At 41.8% G+C, this 23,608-nt stretch overlaps 1 protein-coding gene across 2 annotated transcripts in view; it reads right to left on the reverse strand.

Annotated features, from left to right (window-relative positions):
- LOXHD1 (lipoxygenase homology domains 1) overlaps positions 1-23,608 on the reverse strand; it is a 222,126-nt gene that overhangs the window by 42,595 nt on the left and 155,923 nt on the right. For both annotated transcript variants that reach the window (XM_036823221.1, XM_036823220.1), the window contains exons 30-31: positions 22,079-22,288; positions 21,820-21,955 (exon numbers count right to left, since the gene is read on the reverse strand). In XM_036823221.1, coding sequence (XP_036679116.1) covers positions 21,820-21,955; positions 22,079-22,288 — 346 coding nt within the window. The remainder of the gene's footprint in view (positions 1-21,819; positions 21,956-22,078; positions 22,289-23,608) is intronic.

The raw sequence follows: 23,608 nt of genomic DNA on the forward strand, positions 1-23,608 counted from the left end.
CCCACTGGCCTTTCCACAGTTGATCATCGTGCTTAATTAAGGAGAAGCACTTTCTTGTGGGTCCTGTCTAAGAAGGTAGAGTATAAAAATATTGGTTCTCTCTGCCCAACCCCACAGATCCTCCATGTGGTCTTCTGGAGAAAAATATAGTGGTTGACATACTCTTATATCTAAGAGAACTGAACAGAAAAGCAGTGGATTTAAATGTCCAACAGAAAAATATACAACTGCCTTATCTCAAAAATCTGGTTGGAAAAAATGAACTTCTCAGGGGATTACAATATTGTTTTAAGGAGCAGGAAAAAACTGAAGCTAAAAGAGTGACTTGTTCAATGCCACACGTTTTCTTGTCAGAGCCGGAAATGGAAGTTAAAACTCCAAAAAAACCAGCTCAGGACTTCTTCTTCCTACCCCCCAACACTGGTCATGCCTAAAATTTGCATGGCTAGTCCTAAACAACATACAGGGAATTCTCATTGCTGCTCTTGATTTCTGTCTCATGAGAATTGTCCTAGGCTCTCTGGGCTGAATCTATTTCTTGGGAGTCTGGGTGAGGGCAGAGTTTAGGATGATACCCTCCTGGTGGTAGATCAGCAGATTAAGGATATCATCATCCTAACTTCTCTTAGCCTTTGTTTCCCCATCTGTAAAGGAGGCTAATTGCTGCCCTCTGTAAACAAAATTAATAAACAAAAACGTCAATTAAATAGAGTCTGGAGACCAGAAGGGGGAGCTCTCACTCCCTATGATGATGGCAGCGTCCAGCAGGAAAAAGAGACTCCACTTCTTTCCTGGCAACAACTCAGTCAATGAAAAGTCCTGAACTCTTTGTCTACTACAGCTCTCCCAACTGCCTTTTCCAAGAGTTCTCCTCCCTTGCTGTGTGGGGACTTGCATGTAGTTTGCCAGGGTTGCAGACTCCGAATTGCAATTCTCTGCTGATCCCAAAAAACCCATTTTGCTAGAGAAATAACTGGCAGTCTATTTGTTTTAGGTCAACATTTTGGTGGCTCGTACAGGGATCCAGAGAAGAGCCCCGACAGGTCTGGGGCTGGTGAGCAAACAGGTGAGATACCCACAATTGAGCCCATTGTGCCCACTGCTTTTCTTGTCAACCCTGGAGTTTGAAGGTATGTCTTTTTCCTGGATCTGAGCTCATACTCTCTTTGCATTTGAAGCTTTCCAGGCTTTATCTGGGATCTATTTTAAGGTTTTGTCCTTTCTGGTTAAGGCCTTGTTCTGTATACTAGTACTCATTTGCCACCTTGGTCAGATTTTGAGATCAGACTCTTTCAACTGAAACTGGTTAGGTTTCAACCTGTTCCCTTTGGAACAGGGGCTGTTTCATTGCAACTGTGCTGTTTCAGCCTTTGACCCATTCCTTTGGAGTAGGGCTTGTTCTATGAGAAGTGGGCTGAGAAGCCTTTGGCCTGGCTCCTCCAGGACCAACCTGTTCCCTTAGAACTGGCTAGTATTAGGCCTGCAGTTCCTTTGCAAGCTGTTTGAGATATTTGAACTGTTTAAGCTATTGAACTGAGTTGTTTAAAATGTAAGATGGTTGAGTTTTTTAAGCTGTTTAAAAATTATTCTTTTACTCTATAGAAAAACCTCTGAGAAATAGGATCCCAGTTATCTAAATATTTTGAGGGCACCCCTCCTACAGGGAATCTGGTCAATTTTATGTGTAAAAACCTCAGTCCTTCCTCATACACATTTCTAACTAAATGGATCTACCTGACCAAAGGCAATTTAGAATATCAATGGCCAAATGGAACTTCTGAAATGCCCAAACTGAATTTTTTAAAAACCAAATTGGTATACAATAGTGCTAAAATTTCTAGAACTGAACAGAATGTGTATTTAGGTTGGTACTTTGAGGCTTCCAAACATTATCATAAGCCTAAAATTGCCTCTCTGCAAATGAGTCTTTTGTAAGTAGCAGTATAGATGGGTCTTGTTGTTTTTAATCCAACCAGCCACCCTATGTCTTTTGATTGGTGCATTTAATCCATTGACATTTAAAGTGATTATCGATAGCTATGTCATTTTGTTACTTGTTTTCTGTTTTCTTGTAGTTCTTTGTTCTTTTCTTCTTCTTTTAGTTTCTTCCCTTTTGGTTTGATGATTTGCTTGTGTTCCTTTCTCTCTAGTTTTTTGTGTATCTATTGTAGGTTTTTGATTTGTGGTTATCTTGGGGTTTGGATATGTTGACCCATAACTATATCTACTTTGTTTTAAACTGGTAGTCATTTAAGTTCAAATACTGCCTAAAAGATCTACATTTTTTTTACTCCCCTCCCCCATATTTTGTGTTTTTGATGTCATATTTTATATCTTCATGTCTATCTTTTAGCTATTATAGTTATAGTATTTATTTGCCTTTACTAGTGGGATTTTTCCTTTCCTAGAAGTTCTTACTTCTTGTTGCAGCTTTTTTTTTTAACATCATTATTGGACTATAATTGCTCTACAATGGTGTGCTAGTTTCTACTTTATGACAAAGTGAATCAGCTATACATACAACATACACATATATCCCCATACCTCCTCCCTCTTGGGTCTCCCTCCCACGTCTCCCTCCTACCCTCCCTATCCCACCCCTCTAGGTGGTCACAAAGCACCGAGCTCATCTCCCTGTGCTATGTGGCTGCTTCCCACTAGCTATTGATTTTACATTTGGTAGTGTATATATGTCCATGACACTCTCTCACTTCGTCGCAGCTTACCCTTCCCCCTCCTCATGTCCTCAGGTCCATTCTCTACGTCTGCGTCTTTATTCCTGTCCTGCCCATAGGTTCTTCAGAACCTTTTTTTTTTTTTTTAGATTCCATATATATATATGTGTTCGCATATGTTATTTGTTTTTCTCTTTCTGACTTACTTCACTCTGTATGACAGACCCTAGGTCCATCCACCTCACTACAAATAACTCAATTTCGTTTCTTTTTATGGCGGAGTAATATTCCATTGTACACATGTGCCACATCTTCTTTACCCATTCATCTGTCGATGAACACTTAGGTTGCTTCCTTGTCCTGGCTTTTGTAAATAGAGGTGCTATGAGCATTGTGGTACATGACTCATTTTGAATTATGATTTTCTCAGGGTATGTGCCCAGTAGTGGGATTGCTGGGTCATATGGGAATTCTATTTTTAGTTTTTTAAGGAATCTCCATACTGTTCTCCATAGTGGCTGTATCAATTTATATTCCCACCAACAGTGCAAGAGGGTTCCCTTTCCTCCACACCCCCTATAGCATTTGTTGTTTGTAGATTTTCTGATGATGCCCATTCTAACTGGTGTGAGGTGATACCTCATTATAATTTTGATTTGCATTTCTCTAATAATTAGTGATGTTGAGCAGCTTTTCATGTGTTTCTTGGCCATCTGTATGTCTTCTTTGGAGAAATGTCTATTTAGGTCTTCTGCCCATTTTTGCATTGGGTTGTTTGTTTTTTTAATATTGAGCTGCATGTGAGCTGTTTATATATTTTGGAGATTAATCCTTTGTCTGCTGATTCATGTGCAAATATTTTCTCCCATTCTGAGAGCTGTCTTTTCATCTTGTTTATGGTTTCCTTTGCTGTGCCAAAACTTTGGACTTTCATTAGGTATCATTTGTTTATTTTTGTTTTTATTTCCATTACTCTAGGAGGTGGATCAAAAAAGATCTTGCTGTGATTTATGTCAAAGAGTGTTCTTCCTATGTTTTCCGCTAAGAGTTTTATACTGCCCGGTCTTACATTTAGGTCTCTAATTCATTTTGAGTTTATTTTTGTGTATGGTGTTAGGGAGTGTTCTAATTTCATTCTTTTACATGTAGCTTTCCAGTTTTCCCAGCACCACTTATTGAAGAGACTGTCTTTTCTCCAGTGTATATCCTTGCCTCCTTTGTCATAGATTAGTTGACCATAGGTGCGTGGGTTTATCTCTGGGCTTTCTATCTGGTTCCATTGATCTATATTTCCGTTTTTGTGCCAGTACCATATTGTCTTGATTACTGTAGCTTTGTAGTATAGTCTGAAGTCAGGGAGTCTGATTCCTCCAGCTCTGCTTTTTCCCCTCAAGACTGCTTTGGCTATTCGGGGTCTTTTGTGTCTCCATACAAATTTTAAGATATTTTGTTCTAGTTCTGTAAAAAAATGCCATTGGTAATTTGATAGGGATTGCACTGAATCTGTAGATTGCTTTGGGTAGTATAGTCATTTTCACAACATTGATTCTTCCAATCCAAGAACATGGTATATCCCTCCATCTGTTGGTATCATCTTTAATTTCTTTCATCAGTGTCTTATAGTTTTCTGCATACAGGTCTTTTGTGTCCCTAGGTAGGTTTATTCCTAGGTATTTTATTCTTTTTGTTGCAATGGTAAATGGGAGTGTTTTCTTAATTTCTCATTCATATTTTTCATCATTATTGTATAGGAGTGCAAGAGATTTTTGTGCATTAATTTTGTATACTGAAACTTTACCAAGTTCATTGATTAGCTCTAGTAGTTTTCTGGTGACATCTTTAGGATTCTCTATGTATAGTATCAAGTCATCTGCAAACAGTGACAGTTTTACTTCTTCTTTTCCAATTTGTATTCCTTTTATTTCTTTTTCTTCTCTGATTGCCATGGCTAGGACTTCCAAAACTATGTTGAATAGTAGTGGTGAAAGTGGACATCCTTGTCTTGTTCCTGATCTTAGAGGAAATGGTTTCAGTTTTTCACCATTGAGAATGATGTTTGCTGTGGGTTTGTCATATATGGCCTATATTATGTTGAGGTAGGTTCCCTCTATGCCCACTTTCTGGAGAGTTTTTATCATAAATGGCTGTTGAATTTTGTCAAAAGCTTTTTCTGCATCTATTGAGATGATCATGTGGTTTTTATTCTTCAATTTGTTAATATGGTGTATCACATTGATTGATTTGCATATATTGAAGAATCCTTGCATCCCTGGGATAAATCCCACTTGATCATGGTGTATGATCCTTTTAATGTGTTGTTGGATTCTGTTTGCTAGTATTTTGTTGAGGATTTTTGCATCTATATTCATCAGTGATATTGATCTGTACTTTTCTTTTTTTGTAGTATCTTTGTTTGGTTTTGGTATCAGGGTGATGGTGGCCTCATAGAATGAGTTTAGGAGTTTTCCTTCCCCAGCAATTTTTTGGAAGAGTTTGAGAAGGATGGGTGTTAGTTCTTGTCTAAATGCTTGATAGAATTCACCTGTGGAGCCATCTGGTCCTGGACTTTTGTTTGCTGGAAGATTTTAAATCACAGTTTCAATTTCATTACTTGTGATTGGTCTGTTCATATTTTCTATTTCTTCCTGGTTCCATCTTGGAAGGTTATACCTTTCTAAGAATTTGTCCATTTCTTCCAGGTTTTCCATTTTATTGGCATAGAGTTGCTTGTGGTAGTCTCTTAGGATGCTTTGTATTTCTGCGGTGTCTGTTGTAACGTCTCCTTTTACATTTCTAATTTTAGTGATCTGAGTCCTCTCCCTCTTTCTTGGTGAGTCTGGCTAATGGTTTATCAATTTTGTTTATCTTCTCAAAGAACCAGCTTTTAGTTTTATTGATCTTTGCTATTGTTTCCTTTGTTTCTATTTCATTTATTTCTGATCTGATCTTTATGGTTTCTTTCCTTCTGCTAACTTTGGGTTTTGTTTGTTCTTCTTTCTCCAGTTCCTTTAGGTGTAAGGTTAGATTGTTTATTTGAGATTTTTCTTGTTTCTTGAGGTAAACTTGTATAGCTATAAACTTCCCTCTTAGAACTGCTTTTGCTTCATCCCATAGGTTTTGGATCATCGTGTTTTCATTGTCATTTGTCTCTAGGTATTTTTTGATTTCCTCTTTGATTTCTTCAGTGATCTCTTGGTTATTTAGTAACGTATTGTTTACCATCCATGTGTTTGTGTTTTTTACTTTATTTTCCCTCTAATTGATTTCTAATCTCATAGCATTGTGGTCAGAAAAGATGCTTGATATGATTTCAATTTTCTTAAATTTACTGAGGCTTGATTTGTGACCCAAGGTGTGATCTATCCTGGAGAATGTTCTGTGAGGACTTGAGAAGAAAGTGTAATCTGCTGTTTTTGGATGGAATGTCCTATAAATATCAATTAAATCTATCTGATCTATTGTGTCATTTAAACTTGTGTCTCCTTATTAATTTTCTGTTTTGTATGATCTGTCATGATCATTGGTGTAAGTGAGGTGTCAAAGTCCCCCACTATTATTGTGTTACTGTTGATTTCCTCTTTTAAAGATGTTAGCAGTTGCCTTATGTGTTGAGGTACTCCTACGTTGGGTGCATATATATTTATAATTGTTATATCTTCTTCTTGGATTGATCCTTTGATCATTTTGTAGTGTCCTTCCTTGTCTCTTGTAACATTCTTTATTTTAAAGTCTATTTTGTCTGATATGAGTATAGCTACTCCAGCTTTGTTTTGATTTCCATTTGCATGGAATATCTTTTTCCATCCCCTCACTTTCAGTCTGTATGTGTCCCTAGGTCTGAAGTGGGTCTCTTGTAGACAGCATATATGTGGGTCTTGTTTTTGTACCCATTTAGCAAGCCTGTGTCTTTTGGTTGGAGCATTTACTCCATTCAGGTTTAAGGTAATTATCGATAGGTATGTTCCTATGACCATTTTCTTAATTGTTTTGGGTTTGGTTTTGTAGGTCCTTTTCTTCTCTTGTGTTTCCCAGTTAGAGAAGTTCCTTTAGCATTTGTTGTAGAGCTGGTTTGGTGGTGCTAAATTCTCTTAACTTTTGCTTGTCTGTAAAGTTTTTGGTTTCTCCATCGAATCTGAATGAGATCCTAGCTGGATAGAGTAATCTTGGTTGTAGGTTCTTCTCTTTCATCACTTTAAGTATATCATGCCACTCCCTTCTGGCCTGTGTAGTTTCTGCTGAGAAATCAACTGTTAAACTTATGGGAGTTCCCTTGTATGTTATTTGTCATTTTTCCCTTGCTGCTTTCAATAATTTTTCTTTGTCTTTATTTTTTGCCAGTTTGTTTACTATGTGTCTCGGCATGTTTCTCCTTGAGTTTATCCTGTATGGGACTCTATGTGCTTCCTGGACCTGGGTGGCTATTTCTTTTCCCGTGTTAGGGAAATTTTCGACTATAATCTCTTCAAATATTTTCTCAGGTCCTTTCTTTCTCTCTTCTCCTTCTGGGACCCCTATAAGGCAAATGTTGTTGCATTTAATGTTGTCTCAGAGGTCTCTTTGTCTGTGTTCATTTCTTTTCATTCTTTTTTCATTATTCTGTTCCACAGCAGTGAATTCCACCATTCTGTCTTCCAGGTCACTTATCCGTTCTTCTGCCTCAGTTATTCTGCTGTTGATTCCTTCTAGTGTATTTTTCATTTCAGTTATTGTATTGTTCATATCTGTTTGCTTATTCTTTAATTCTTCTAGGTCTTTGTTAAACATTTCTTGCATCTTCTCGATCTTTGCCTCTATCCTTTTTCTGAGGTCCTGGACCATCTTCACTATCATTATTCTGAATTCTTTTTCTGGAAGATTGCCTACCTCCATTTCATTTAGTTGTTTTTCTGGGGTTTTATCTTCTTCCTTCATCTGCTACATAGCCCTCTGCCTTTTCATCTTGTCTATCTCTCTGTGAATGTGGTTTTTGCTCCACAGGCTGCAGGATTGTAGTTCTTCTTGCTTCTGCCCTCAATTTTCTTAAATTTACCAAGGCTTGATTTGTGACCCAAGATATGATCTATCCTAGAGAATGTTCCATGAGCACTTGAGAAGAAAGTGTATTCTGTTGTTTTTAGATGGAATGTTCTACAAATATTAATTAAGTCCATCTTTTTACATGTATTATTTAAAGCTTGTGTTTCCTTATTTATTTTCATTTTGGATGATCTGCCCATTGGTGAAAGTGGGGTGTTAAAGTCCCCTACTATGATTGTGTTACTGTTGATTTCCCCTTTTATGGCTGTTAGCATTTGCTTTATGTACTGAGGTGCTCCTATGTCAGGTGCATAAATATTTACAATTGTTATGTGTTCTTCTTGATTGATCCCTTGATCATTATGTAGTGTCCTTCTTTGTCTCTTATAATAGTCTTTATTTTAAAGTCTATTTTGTCTGATATGAGAATTGTTTCTCCAGCTTTCTTTTGATTTCCATTTGCATAGAATATCTTTTTCCATCCCCTCACTTTCAGTCTGTATGTGTCCCTAGATCTGAAGTGGGTCTCTTGGAGACAACATATATACAGGTTTTGTTTTTGTATCCATTCAGCCAGTCTCTGTCTTTTGGTTGGAGCATTTAATCCATTTACATTTTTAAAAACATCTTTATTGGAGTATAATTGCTTTACAATGGTGTGTTAGTTTCTGCTGTATAACAAAGTGAATCAGTTATACATATACATATATCCCCATATCTCTTCCCTCTTGCATCTCCCTCCCTCCCACACTGCCTATCCCACCCCTCTAGGTGGTCACAAAGCACCGAGCTGATCTCCCTGTGCTATGTGGCTGCTTCCGACTAGCTATCTATTTTACGTTTGGTAGTGTATATATGTCCATGCCACTCTCTCAGTTTGTCCCAGCTTACCCTTCCCCCTCCCAGTGTCCTCAAGTCCATTCTCTAGTAGGTCTGCATCTTTATTCCCGTCTTGCCCCTAGGTTCTTCATGACCAATTTTTTTTTTTAGATTCCATATATATGTGTTAGCATATGGTATTTGTTTTTCTCTTTCTGACTTACTTCACTCTGTATGAAAGACCCTAGGTCCATCCACATCACTACAAATAACTCAGTTTCGTTCCTTTTTATGGCTGAGTAATATTCCATTGTATATATGTGCCACATCTTCTTTATCCATTCATCTGTCGATGGACACTTGAGGAGGTGGACTTTGGGAGCAATGATATATATATATATATTTCCCCTTTTTCTCTTTTTGTTAGTGTGTATGTGTATGCTTCTGTGTGTGATTTTGTTTGTATAGCTTTGCTTTTACCATTTGTCCTAGGGTTCTGTCTGCCCGTTTTTAAAATTTTTCCCCCTTTTTTTTAGTATAGTTTCTAGCGCTTGTTATCATTGGTGGATTTGTTTTTTGGTTTGGTTGCTCTCTTCTTTCTTTCTTTCTTTTATTTTTATTACTTAAAATTTTTTTTTAATAATTATTTTTTAAAATTATTTTATTTTATTTTACCTTTTTCATTCTTTCTTTCTTTTTTTCTCCCTCTTATTCCGAGCTGTGTGGATGACAGGCTCTTGGTGCTCCACCCAGGCATGAGGGCTGTGCCTCTGAGGTGGGAGAACCAAGTTCAGGACATTGGTCCACCAGAGGCCTCCCAGCTCCACGATCGATAACTACCTTAAATGTAAATGGTGGGCTGGTCCACGTCTGGTGGTGTGTTTTGTGGTGTCTGTGACCTTATTATGATTTTAGGCAGCCTCTCTGCTAATGGGTGGGGTTGTGTTCATGTCTTGCTAGTTGTTTGGTATAGGGTGTCTAGCACTGTAGCTTGCTGGTCGTTGAGTGGAGCTGGGTGTTAGCGTTGAGATGGAGATCTCTGGGAGCACTTTCACTGTTTGATATTACATGGAGCCAGGAGGTCTCTGGTGGACCAATGTCCTGAACTCAGCTCTCCCACGTCAGAGGCACAGGCCTGACACCCAGCTGGAGCACCAAGACCCTGTAAGCCACACGGTTCAGAAGAAAAGGGAGAAAAGAAAGAAAGAAAGAAAAATAAAATAAAATAAATAAAGTTATTAAAATAAAAAAATTATTAAAAATTTAAAAGTTAAAAAGTAATTAAAAAAAAGAAAGAAAGAAGAGAGCAACCAAACCAAAAAACAAATCCACCAGTGATAACAAGTGCTAAAAACTAAACAAAAAAAAAAAAAAAAACGGACAGACAGAACCCTAGGATAAAGCGTAAAAGCAAAGCTATTCAGACAAATTCACACAAAGAAGCATACACATAGACACTCACAAAAAGAGAAAAAGGAAAAATATATATGTCTATATATATAAAAAAAGGAAGAGAGCAACCAAATCAATAAACAAATCTTCCAATGATAATAAATTCTAAATACTAAACTAAGGTGAACATAAAACCAGAAACAAATTATTTGCAGAAAGCAAACCCCAAGTCTACAGTTGCTCCCAAAGTCCACCTCCTCAATTTGAGATGATCCGTTGTCTATTCAGGTATTCCACAGTGGCAGGGTACATCAGGTTGATTGTGGAGATTTAATCTGCTGCTCCTGAGGCTGCTGGGAGAGATTCCCCTTCTCTTCTTTGTTCGCACAGCTCCCGGGGTTCAGCTTTGGATTTGGCCCCGCCTCTGCGTGTAGGTCGCCTGAGGGCATCTGTTCTTTGCTCAGAGAGGACGGGGTTAAAGTAGCAGCTGATTAGGGGGTTCTGGCTCACTCAGGACAGGGGGAGGAAGGGGTATGGAATGCGGAGCAAGCCTGCGGCGGCAGAGGCCAGTGTGACGTTGCAACAGCCTGAGGTGCGCTGTGTGTTCTCCCGGGGAAGTTGTCCCTGGATGATGGGACCCTGGCAGTGGCGGGCTGCACGGGCTCCTGGGAGGGGCGGTGTGGAGAGTGACCTGTGCTCGCACACAGGCTTCTTGGTGGCTGCAGCAGCAGCCTTAGCATTTCATGCCCGTCTCTGGTATCTGCGCTGATAGCCGCGGCTCGCGCCAGTCTCTGGAGCTTGTTTAGGTGGTGCTCTGAATCCCCTCTCCTCGCGCACCCTGAAACAATGGTCTCTTGCCTCTTAGGTAGGTCCAGACTTTTTCCTGGACTCCCTCTCGGCTATAGCTGTGGCACACTAGACCCTTCAGGCTGTGTTCACGCAGCCAACCCCAGTCCTCTCCCTGGGATCCGACCTCCGAAGCCCGAGCCTCAGCTCCCAGCCCCCGCCCGCCCTGGCAGGTGAGCTGACAAGCCTCTCAGGCTGATGAGCGCTGATCGGCACCGATTCTCTGTGCAGGAATCTCTCCGCTTTGCCCTACGCACCCCTGTTGCTGTGCTCTCCTCCATGGCTTCGAAGCTTCCCCCCCGCCACCCACAGTCTCCGCCCGCAAAGGGGCTTCCTAGTGAGTGGAAACATTTCCTCCTTCACAGCTCCCACTGGTGCAGGTCCTGTCCCTATTCTTTTGTCTCTGTTTTTTCTTTTTTCTTTTGCCCTACCCAGGTACGTGGGGAGTTTCTTGCCTTTTGGGAGGTCTGAGGTCTTCTGCCAGTGTTCAGTAGGTGTTCTGTAGGAGTTGTTCCACATGTAGATGTATTTCTGATGTATTTGTGGGGAGGAAGGTGAACTGCACGTCTTACTCCTCCGCCATCTTGAAGTCTCTGCAGCCTTTTCTTTTCCACTTAGAGAAGACCCTTTAACATCTCTTTTAGGGCCAGTTTAGTATTTATGAACTTTTAATTTTTGTTTGTCTGAGAAGTTCTTTATCTCTCCAGCAAGAATGATAATCTTGCTTGGTAGAGTGCCCTATGTTGTAGGTTTTTCCCTTTCAGCATTTCAGATATATCATGCCACTCCCTTCCGGTCTACAAAGTGTCTGCAGAAAAATCAGCTGATAGCCTTATGGGGGTTCCTTTGTACGTGACTCTTTTTTTCCACAGTGTCTGGTACTTTTTTTTTTTAATTAAAGTATAGTTGATTTACAATATGTGACTCTGTTTTTCTCTTGCTGCCTTTAGAATTCTCTCTTTACCTTTATATTTTGCCATTGTTATTATATGTCTTGCTGTGGGTCTCTTTGGGTTCATCTCGTTTGGGACTTTCAGGGTTTCCTGTATCTGGATATCTGTTTCATTTATCAGGTTCAGTAAGTTTTCAGCCATACTCTCATTAAATACATTTTTGACCTTTTTCTCTCCCTTCTCCTTCTGGGATCTTTATAATGTGAGTGTTAGTGTGCTTGATGTTCTCTCAGAGGTCCCTTAAACTCTTCCCATTTTTTAAAATTTGATTTTCTTTTTGCTGTTTTCATTGGATTTCCATTATTCTATCTTCCAGATCACTTCTGCATTCTTCTGTATCACCTCGTCTGCTGTTAGTTCCTTCTAGTGTGTTTTTCATTTGTTATCGTATTCTTCAGCTCTAATTGGTTCTATTTTTATATTTTCTAGTTGCTTGTTAAAATTTTCACTGTGTTCATCCATTTTTTTCCCTTAGTTCAGTTAGCATTCTTCTTACTAATGCTTTGAACTCTTCATCTGGTAAATTATTTACCTCTGTTTTATTAGTTGTTTTTTCAGAGTTTCTTTCTTGTTCTTTCATTTGAAACACATTCCTCTGTCTTCGCATTTTGCTTAACTTTCTCTGTCTCTATGAAATTGGGTAAAACAGTTACCTATCCCAGTCTTGAAGGGGTGTCCTTGTGTGGGAGCAATCCTATGCAGTCTGTGTGTGCCCAATGGCTTTGGGGAGAGAGCTGGATCTGAAGTCAGCACAAGTCATGTCATCCCCTGGGGTGTGCTGGCAGCTATCGCCTTGGTGAGAAGTGGGGTTGGAGATGCAGAGGCTAGAGCCAGAGCCAGTTATGAGCCAGGGCTTCTGCTATGCTCAGTGGCCAACACCACCCTCTTGGGGTTGGGGTCAGGTGTCAGGGTGCTGAGGCAGAAGTCCTGAGGGTCAGGTGCAAACTGGTTCCGTTCCTTCTAAGTGGGTTCTCCCCACTCCTAGCATTAGCACCTTTATCCAAGAGGGGAGTAGTGTTGGAGCAAGAGAGGTCAGAGTGGGCACCCAGTGTGGGCCCGGACATGCACTGGCTGGTCCTGGTACATCGGTTGGAGCTCCAGTGTGCTCTTGATCCACCATCTCTGCGAGTGCCAGTAATGGCCACGCTCACCCTATTCAGATTAAGTGCCAGGTCCAAGCTGGCTCTGTCCCCCACAAAATTGCACACTTTCCTCGGCAATGACAGCCTTCACCCTAGTGGAGCTGCACTGGAGCTAGAGGAGTGGAGTGGGTGCTCGGTGTGGGAAACAGGCTGGAGTCCTGGGAAGTGTCATTCTTCTTCCTCTGCCTTGTCCCTGGGAGTAAGCAAGCCTATGTGCAGAGTCTAGGTTTCTTACAGCCCTCATGTTAGTCCCACTGGTTTTCAAGCCAGTTAAGGGAAGTTCTCTCCTTGGTGTCAGACCCCAGGGCAAGGGTGTCCAGTATGTGACTTGAACTGCTCACTCCCCAAGGAGGATCTCTGAGCCTGTGTAATCCCCTCCTCTTCTGTGTCCCCTCCTAGGGCACAGGTCCTGACCTGATCGATTCTCTTCCCTTCCTGACTTCCACGTGGATCTTTCTTTACAGCCTTGGTTGATAAGTGTCTTTCTGCCAGCCTCCAGTTTATTTTCAGTGAGAACTGCTCCACATGTAGATGTATTTTTGATGTGTTCATAGCGGGAGTTGAGCTTGGTCTCCTCCTACTCCACCATCTTGATCTCCTCCCTCCTAAATCCTTAATTTCTTATATTCCCTGGAATAAAGCTGAACTTTGAGCCATAGTCAAAGATTTTCCCACAGTAACCAATTATCCTTACAGATTTGAGGAGGAATTGAATGTAGTCATTCAAACTCATCAACCTGGTTTCTCTGACATATCAGCTAGTTCATATGCTTGGTGGTGAAGGCCAGGCCCAGCACTGAATGAAAACTCTTAATTGGGGCTTTCCTGGTGGCGCAGTGGTTAAGAACCACCTGCCAATGCAGGGAACATGGGTTCGATCCCTGGTCCAGGAAGATCCTGCATGCCGCGGAGCAACTTAAGTCTGTGTGCCACGACTACTGAGCCTGCGCTCTAGAGCCCACGAGCCACAACTACTGAAGCCCGCACGCCTAGAGCCTGTGCTCCACTGCAATGAGAAGCCCATGCACTGCAATGAAGAGTAGCCCCTGCTTGCTGCAACTAGAGAAAGCCCACACGCAGAAACAAAGGCCCAACGCAGCCATAAATAAATAAATAAATAAATAAATAAATAAATAAATAAATTTATTAAAAAAGAAAACTGTTAATTGGGAAAATCCTGAAAGGTGTCTAGACTCACAACTGGGAAGCCATCCTGCTATCTCACTATAGAAATACCTTGAGGATATTGCAGTTTCAGACCACTGCCATAAGGCAAATATTGCAATAAAGTGAGTCACATAAATTTTTTGGTTTCCCAGTGGATATAAAAGTTATGCTTATGCTAGACTGTAATCTATTAAATGTGCAATTGCATTATATCTAAAAAAAATACATACCTTAATTTAAAAATACTTTATCGCCAAAAAATGCTAACCACCACCTGAGCCTTCAGTGAGTCATAACCTTTGCTGGTGGAGGGTCTTGCTTCGGTGTTGGTGGCTTCTGACTGGTCAGGGTGGTGGTGCTGAAGGCTGGGGCAGCTGGGGCAATTTCTTAAAATAAGACAACAGTGAAGTTTGCCACATTGATTGACTCTTCCTTTCATGAAAAATTTCTCTGTAGTGTGCAATGCTCTCTGATAGCATTTTACCCACAGTAGAACTTCTTTCAAAATTGGAGTCACTTTTCTCAAACCCTGTTACTGCTTTATCAGCTAAGTTTAAGTAATATTCTAAATCTTATATTGTCATTTCAACATTCTTCACAGTATCTTCACCAGGAGTAGATTCCTTTTCAAGAAACCACTTTCTTTGCTCATCCATAAGAAGCAACTTCACATCTGCTAAAGTTTTAGCATGAGATTGCAGCAATTCAGTCACATTTTCAGGTTCCACCTCTAATTCTAGCTGTCTTGCTATTTCCACCACACCTGCAGTTACTTCCTCCACTGAAGTCTTGAACCCCTCGAAGTCATCCATGAGGGCTGGAGTCAACTTCTTTCAAACTCCTGCTAATGCTGATATTTTGACCTCTTCTCATGAATCACAGATATTTTCAGTGGCCTCCAGAAGGGTGAATTCTTTCCAGAGGCTTTCAGTTCACTTTGCCCAGATCTAATAAAGGAATCAGTATCTATGCCAGCTATAGACTTATAAAATGTATTTATTAAAGAACAAGACTTGAAATTCAAAATGACTCCTTGATCCATGGGCTGCAGAATGGATGTTGTGTTAGCAGGCATGAAAACAACATTAATCTCACTGTACATCTCCATCAGAGCTCTTGGGTGACCAGGTGCATTGTCAATGAGTAGTAATATTTTGAAAAGAATCTTTTTTTGCTTTTTTTCTGAGCAGTAGGTCTCAACAGTGGGCTTAAAATATTCAATAAACCATGTTGTATAGTGATGTGCTGTCATCCAGGTTTTGTTGTTCCATTTATACAGCATAGACAAAGTAGATTGAACATAACGCTTAAGGGCCCTAGGATTTTCAGAATGGTGAATGAGAATTGGCTTCAAATTAAAATCACTGGCTGCATGAGCCCCTAACAAGAGATTCAGCTGTTCTTTAAAGCTTTGAAGCCAGGTATTGACTTCTCTCTAGCTATAAAAGTCCTAGATGGCATCTTCTTCCAATATAAGGCTGTTTTGCCTACATTGAAAATCTGTTTAGTGTAGCTGCCTTCATTACCTTAGCTAGATCTTCTGGATAGCTTGCTGCAGCTTCTACATCAGCGCTTGCTACTTCACCTTGCACTCTGATGTTATAGAGACAGCTTCTTTCCTTAAACCTCATGAACCAACCTCTGCTAATTTCAAACTTTTCTTCTGCAGCTTCCTTACCTCTCTCAGCCTTCATAGAATTGAAGAGTTAAAGGCTTGCTCTGGATTAGCCTTTGTCTTAAGGGAATGTTGTGGCTGGTTTGATCTTCTATACAGACCATGAAAACTATCTCCATATTTGCAATAAGGCTGTTTCACTTTCTTATCATGCGTGTGTTCACTGGAGTAGCACGTTTATAATAATTTCCTTCAAGAACTTTTTCTTTGCATTCACAACTGTTTGGTGCAAGAGGCCTAGCTTTCAGACTGTCCTGGCTTGCAATATACCTTCCTAACTAAGCCTAGTCATTTTAAGCTTTTGAGTTAAAGTGAGAGATTTGCAACTTCCTTTCATTTGACCACTCAGAAGGCCATTGTAGGCATTAACTGGCCTAATTTCAATATTGTTGTGTCTCTGGGAATAGGGAGGCCACAGGAGAGGGAGGCAGGGAATGGCTGGTTGGTAGAGCAGTCAGAACATGCACAACATTTATTGATTAAGTTCACTATCTTATATTGGTTCACCTATATTATATAGGTTTGTAGCACACCAAAACAATTACAATAGTACCATCAAAGATCACTCATCACAGATCACCAGAACAAATATAATAATAATGAAAAAGTTTGACATATTGCAAGAATTACCAAAATGTGACACAAAGACAAGGAAATGAGCAAATATTGTTGGGAAAATGGCGCTGATAGACTTGCTCTACACTGGGATGCCACGAAACTTCAATTTGTAGAAAACGCAATATCTGTGAAGCACAATAAAGCAAAGTGCAATAAAACAAGGTATATGATCAGGCTCAGGCAAGCACTAGGTGACTTCATCGGGCAATTCCTAAGGCTTTTCCAAAGCCTGTTGATTGGAACAAAATTCAGGTTTGCACACAAAAATCTGATGAACCTGTTCATAACTATTATAATTGACTTCAGATTATTGATTCCACCTGAGTAGCTTTTAACTCTGTGTTTATTAATAGCTAAACAGGAAACTTTCCCTTCTAGCAAAAGAGGACCAGGATGGAATGGTAAACTATGTCCATTCCAGGTTAGTTAACCTGGCACACCAGCTCTCTCGCAATCTAGATGAGCCACCTAAAAGGAGGACCACCAAAATTCTTATTCTTCATCTCCAACAATTGAAGGCCCCTAAACAAAACCTAAACCCTTTAGTTTCTGCTATTATTGCAAACATACAGGACATTGGAAAAGAGATTGCTACAGATTTAAGTGCTTCAGGCACCTTCAGCCCTTCAACGTCCTCCGAGTTCTCAGTGACAGGGCTCACAGAAAATACAGGAGCTCTTCCCAATCCTCCCTCTTAATCAGCTTGGAGAAACATTTCTCCAGGTTGGGAATGAATCTCTCCCAGTCCTAACTGTCACGGAGCCACACTCCCAATGCTCAACCCCCCTACTCAAGCAGCCCCTGCCCCAGAGTACTAAAACACTTCAAATAGTGGGGATCTCTAATGAACCTCAAGAGGTTCCTGTCTCTGAACCTATTCCCTTTTGTTTAGGCCCTTTGAGAAATACACACCCTTTTCTCCTTTGTTCCTCCACTCCCATTTATTAGGCCAAGACTTCTTAGAGAAGTATCATGTTGGAATTTCTCCCCCAAAGGGGAAATAATTCTAGAACTTGACAGTAGTCGTCAAAGCAGCCAACCAGATGAGTTAAATGACCCTTTGACAATTTTTATTTGTTCCACCTCTGACAGTACTAGAGATGATTCTGGAAACACTGATGATTTGTCCCTATTGAATCAGCTACCAGCTTCCTTAAGGGCAAAACCTCCAACCAATACTGGTAAAAATTCACAGTGTACCTCCCACCAAGACTCAAAAAGATTTCCAAAAATCTCTTCTCAGAATTAATCAATATTGTATAAGTGAAGAAGCCCTTCAAGGCATAAAGTCAATAATAGAAGATTGCAAGGCTCAAGGCTTCATTATGTCTTGTACTAGCCCCTGTAACGCTCCCATTTGCTGGTGAGAAAACCTAAGGGTCAAGGGTAGAGGTTCGTCTTGGACCTCGAGCAATAGAAAACATAGTTATCCCTCAATACCCTATTGTTCCTAAACCTCAAATGTTACTTATATTCATTCCCACTGGAGCAAATTCTTGACTGTAAATGATTTATGCAGTACATCAATTAGTATTCCAGTTGATGAAGCTAGCCAATACCTTCTTGCATTCACTTGGGAAGAAAAACAATTCCCCTGGACAGCAATGCTTCAGGGTTTTTCCAGGAGTCCTTATTTCTCACAAATCCTGAAGCCCGATCTGGATGATATAAATTTCCATAGGGATCTGTTTTGTTGCAACACGTGGATGATTTGTTTCTTTTCTCTCCTTCTCAAGCTCCCTCATAAGAAGACAGTGTCTACTTGCTAAAGCTTTTAATCTTGAAGGGACATAAGATTGCCAAAGAAAAGTTGCAGTTTGTCCAAACCTAGTTTCAATATTTACAGCATTTTATATCAGAACAAGAGCTATACCTAGTTCCAGATAGACTTCATGGGGTCCCGAGTTTCCCCAAACCCCAAACTAAGCACTGGCTGCTGGGTTTTCTTGGGCTACTTTGTTATTGCGAAAATTGGATTCCAAATTTCTCTCTTATGGCCAAACCTCTGTATGTTGTATTAAACAATAACAACCCTGACCTAATATTATGGGAAGAACCAGTTACATAGCTTTTAAGGCCTTAAAGGAGAGTTTGATGAACCCACCTGCCCTTGGGCATCCCAAATAGAAATCAGATTTCCTTTTCCCTTTTTGTATATGAAAAGGAAGAGGCTATCCCTGGGATATTTACCCCAAAACACAAGGACCGCCATTGGCCCATAGGGCACTGTAGCCAGCAACTGGAGCCTGTGCCACTGGGATACCACCTTTGCCTTAGAGCCATTACAGCCACTGCCTTTTTGGTTAAGGGCTACTGAGAAAATCATTGTGGGATCTTCTTTAACCATTTTTGTACCTCATGAAGTAGAAGCCCTCCTGAATTCTCATCATACTCAACATTTCTAAGTCAGCCACCTTGCTTCCTATGAAGTCCTTTTGTTAACTGCTCCTCACAGAACTCTTTTCTTTTTTAAAAATATATTTATTTATTTATTTTTGGCTGCGTTGGGTCTTCGTTGCTGCACGCAGGCTTTCTCTAGTTGCGGCGAGCAGGGGCTACTCTTTGTTGTGGTGCACGGGCTTCTCACTGCGGTGGCTTCTCTTGTTGCAGAGCACGGGCTCTAGGCACGCGATCTTCAGTAGTTGTAGCACGTGGGCTCTAGAGCACAGGCTCTGTAGTTGTGGCGCATGGGCTTAGTTGCTCCGTGGCATGTGGGATCTTCCTGGACCAGGGCTCGAACCCATGTCCCCTGCATTGGCAGGCAGATTCTTAACCACTGTGCCACCAGGGAAGTCCCCACATAACTCTTTTACGTTGTAATAACCTTAGCCTGGCTACTCTTCTCCTCTCCCTCTGTGATGAAGTCCCTCACCACTGCTTAATGGTGATGGGTCACCTCCTGACTCCTCCTGATAGTCTTCAGGAAATTCTTTTGGGTATTGTTGACTTCTCATGGTTCAACGATAGTTCTTATTCAGAAGGTGACAATGACAAATATTGTGCTGGGTATGTGATTGCAACTCCTTTTGATGTTGTTACCTATGGCTACTTCAGCCCTGTGCTTCATATGGTTACTCAGAAGTGATCTCAATAGGTTACAATCTTACACGAGCTCGTAATTTAACCAAGGACAAAACTGTCAATATTCATACTGATGGTAGATATGCTTTTGGAATAGCTTGTGATTTTTTTGGAATGTTGTGGGAAGAGCATGGCTTCTTTACTTCCAGTGGAAATAAAATTTAAAATGATCCCTATGTTCAGGAATTATTGGATGCAATGTTTTAGCTATTGATAAGATTCTGAGGTGTTCTAAACTTGACTCTTTGGAAGCTGAGGGAAATCACCTTGCTGACATTTCTGCAAGGAATGCTGACCTTAAAGGAACTGAAAGCAGGCAAACCTCTGTCATGGTCCAAAGGGATATTTCCCCAAATGATAACATAGCGAAACTGGCTAGAGAAGCCCAACAATTGGCCTCAGAAAAAAGAAAAACAAGATTGAAAATTCAACAGTTGCTGGTTTGATAAAAAGAGAAAGCTCTGATTTGGACCAAATAACAACCCAGTACTACTAGAGATCTAAAATTCCCACTAATCACCATTGTACATGCATTAAACCATTGGTCTACTGGCAAAAAGATAGCGTACATGAATCAATATTAGTGAGGAAACATTAACAAGGCCACAAAAAGTGCCTACCTCACTATTCCACTTATATGAAATACAACTCAGGGAAGTCTGTTTGTACTGCTCCTGGACATTTTAAACTTCCTAATGGACCATTTGAGGTCTGGTAAATGGATTTCATACAACTTCCTCCGTCTCATGGAGATAAATATCTTTCAGTCATGGTCTGTATGTTTTCACACTGGACTAAAGCCTTCCTTTGCAGACAGGCTACTGTCTCTTCTGTGGCTAAAGTCCTTTTGGAAAAGATTATCCCTACCTGAGGAACTCCTCTCAAACTTCATAGTGATTGAGGAATTCATTTTGCTAGTCAGGTACTTTGACAAGTCTGCACTGTTTGGCTGGTTTTACTTCACTGTGCTTACAGCCCTCAATGCTCTGGTTTAGTCAAATGCACTAACGGCATTATTAAGACTCAATGGCAACATTTGTAGAAACCCTCCAAATACCTTGTCCGAAAGCTTTGCCATTGATCCCTCTAAATCTTAGATCCGTTCCTTTTGGAACTCACAAACACTTGCCCTTTGAGATAGTCACAGGACACCCAAAGCTCTTGGCTTCTGCTTTTTCTGATCCACAGCCAATAAAAGGAGAGATACTCTAATACTGCTTTTGTTAAAAATAATCATGTTTTTTTGTAGAGCAGTCTTTTCACAGCGTGCCCTCTGGGGACGAAGACCTTAAGCATCACACCTTACAACCTGGATATTTTGTCTATTGGAAAAGACATCTCCAGAAATCTCCAGAAAGACTATCTTCAATCTTGCTGGAGAGGCCCCTATCAAGTACTGGTAACCAACACTTGGGCTGCCAATCTCCAGGGAATATACTCTTGGATTCATGTGACAAAGAAGGCAACCAAATCCTGACTGGACGTGCACATCATCTAGTGACATGAAAGTAAATATTTCCTGGAATTGAAGCATACAATATCTGATGAGACAACTTTCCCAAGATATCCAGGTCAGGTCTGTCAGAAGTTTCTTTCCAAACCTTTGATGATGACATAACACTTCAGATAATCTCCAGAGTCTATTATCTTTGTAACATAGACTTTGGATTAAAAAAATGCTTGAGAGGTCTCTCTCCTACCCCTCCTTGTTACTCAAATGTGATCTCATTAGGATTCCAATCTGTGCACTTTCTCTCCAACATGGGACATTATACCCAGGAAAGGCCCTTCCTGACATTAAGGGACAAAAAGCTGCTGAAACCAGAAGACCTGACTCTTGATCAGCGATACTTTCATAGAAAGGTCTTGATCAAGAGGAGAAAATGTAAAAAATTAGTAAATAGAAACCTCAACTAAATAGAGTCAGGAGACCAGAAGGGGGAGCTCTCATGCCTTGTGACAACAGGCAGAGCCCAACAGGAAGAAGAAAGACTCCTCTTCTCTCCTGGCAACAACTCAGCCAGTGAAAATCCACAGACTCTTTGTTTACTACAGCCCTCCCAACTTCATTTTCTCCTCTATAAAAGAGTTCTCCTTCCCTTGCTCTATGGGGAATTGCATAGAATAGCAATTCTTGCTCTATGAGGAATAGCTTGCCCTGGTTGCAGACTCCAAGTTGCAATTCTCTGCTGATCCTGAATAAACCCATTTTCACTGGAGAAATGACTGGCAATCTATTTGTTTTAGGTCAGCATCTCTCAGTTCACAGGGCTATTGTGGGGATGGAAATAGACAACATGTGAGGAAGCTGTGTGTAAATTACAGTGTTAAATGTAGGTCAAATGATGGTGGGGTTAACACATGGCCTGTCCAAGAACAGCTGAAACGCATCCACGTGCCTGCTCCTCCTCTGATGAGTTCTCTGCTTGACTCACCTGGGCCCTCCTGAACGTAGTCAGCCATGGGCCCTGTCACTGTGGCGATGTCGATGTCGGCCATCTTGGAGCTCAGGGTGATCTCCCAGAAGTCAGCAGGGCTGCTGCAGTTGCTGCTTCGGTCCCCAGTGTACTCCTGTCCAGAGGAGCACAACCCAGACCCATTACATCTCTGGCACCCTGGGTTCCACTGAGCCACCCCAGGTATGAGGAGAACAGGCCATGGCTGAACCAAGCCCCCCGGCTGCCTTTCACACACCTTCTCATAAAAGAGCCTCTCGAGCCGCCCGTCCTCCTTCTTCAGGGACAGCCAGCGCCCGCACAGGAACAGGAACTCGTCCTCGTTGGTGTCGTTCCAGATCTCCACCTTCTCCACATACCAGTCTGCACACCATTTGGTGTTGTCGTGGCGGAGTTTGATCTTGTAGATGACACCCAGGTCAGCAGCCTCGATGATGAAGGTGTCGGCCTGGGGAGTCCAGATGTGTGGACATGGGTGGCGGGGCGCTCCCCACCTCCACCCACTCCAACCCCATCCATCCAGTACCTTCCATCCCCCTCAGTTGCTGGGCTGAACAGACCCTTCCTAGCCAGGAGCCTTCCAGGCCCAAATCCCTAACACAGAGAGTTTGGTATTCCAAGGCCTCGCTTCCACAACGGCCCCGTTTTGCAGTCCGGCTCCCCTTGGGATAAGCCCTGTGGGTGTTTGGAATATGGACCCTGACGAGCTGTGTGAGTGGGGTGCTCAGCCCGGTACCTGGACAGCCTTAGTGATGCTGAGTATTGGCTTGAGGTCAGGTGGGAGGCTGGACGGTAAGAGCTATGGAAGAGGTGAAATCTTTCTGAGTAATGAGAGGGGGCTTGAAGTTCCCAGGGGAAGCTGGCAGTTGGCGGAGCCAGGTCAAGCCGCAGGAGTGCAGGCAGAGAGGGGAGACGCTGTGGTGGAGGCCAGGCCAGGCTGGGGACAGCACAGGGCATATCACCTGGGCTGTGGGTTCATGGGGGATTTTGTCAGGGGTGTGACACTGGCCCTTCTCTGTGTCCCTGATTATATCTTTAGTGATGTGACGTTGCACTCTTGGGTGCTTGCAGTCTTTTAGGATTGCTCAGTGAGATGTGGAGTTCTAGGCTTTGGGTGAAGTGGGGTCAAAACACAGCTGCAGGAGCCTGGGGAGGGGGAAGAGGGAGAGGTGACCCTGAATGACACCCACTTCCCTTCCGAAAGATATGCTAAGTCACTGTGCTGAGTGCTGGGAACCCAGGGATGATAGGACGCCCTGTGCTCCTCCTCAGGACAGCCCAGGTGGTGGGAACAGCCACCTGCGTGAGGACTAGGGGCAGGGTTGGCAAGACTTGCCAGGTGGAGGCATTAAGCTGAAGTTGGGGGGCTGGGCCTTCTAGGCAGCCAGGGCAGGTCAGGCTGCGGGCTGAGGAAAGTGCAGGTGAATGGTGTGATGCTGATGGCGGGTGTGGGCCTGTGCAGGCCTTGGGGCACTGGCAAGTGGCTGAGTCCATTAGAGCAAAAATGGGTACACCTTACGACACAGCAATTCCACTTTGCATCTGTCCTGGGGGGACACCTTCATATGTGCACAAGGATGCTTATTGCAGGATAATTTTTAACAGTGGAAAATTGGGCCCCACCTCAGTGTCCACAGTGCTTAGGGAATGGTAAATAACCATGGCAATGTCGTGTGTGGAATGTTATGTGTGCAGTGGTTACAAAGAACAAGACAACAACATCTGTGTTTGACTATCCTGACAGATAGATTTCGACGATACCCCATTG

Source organism: Balaenoptera musculus, chromosome 14 (assembly GCF_009873245.2).
Source record: "Balaenoptera musculus isolate JJ_BM4_2016_0621 chromosome 14, mBalMus1.pri.v3, whole genome shotgun sequence".
In the NCBI taxonomy this organism is placed as follows: Eukaryota; Metazoa; Chordata; class Mammalia; order Artiodactyla; family Balaenopteridae; genus Balaenoptera; species Balaenoptera musculus.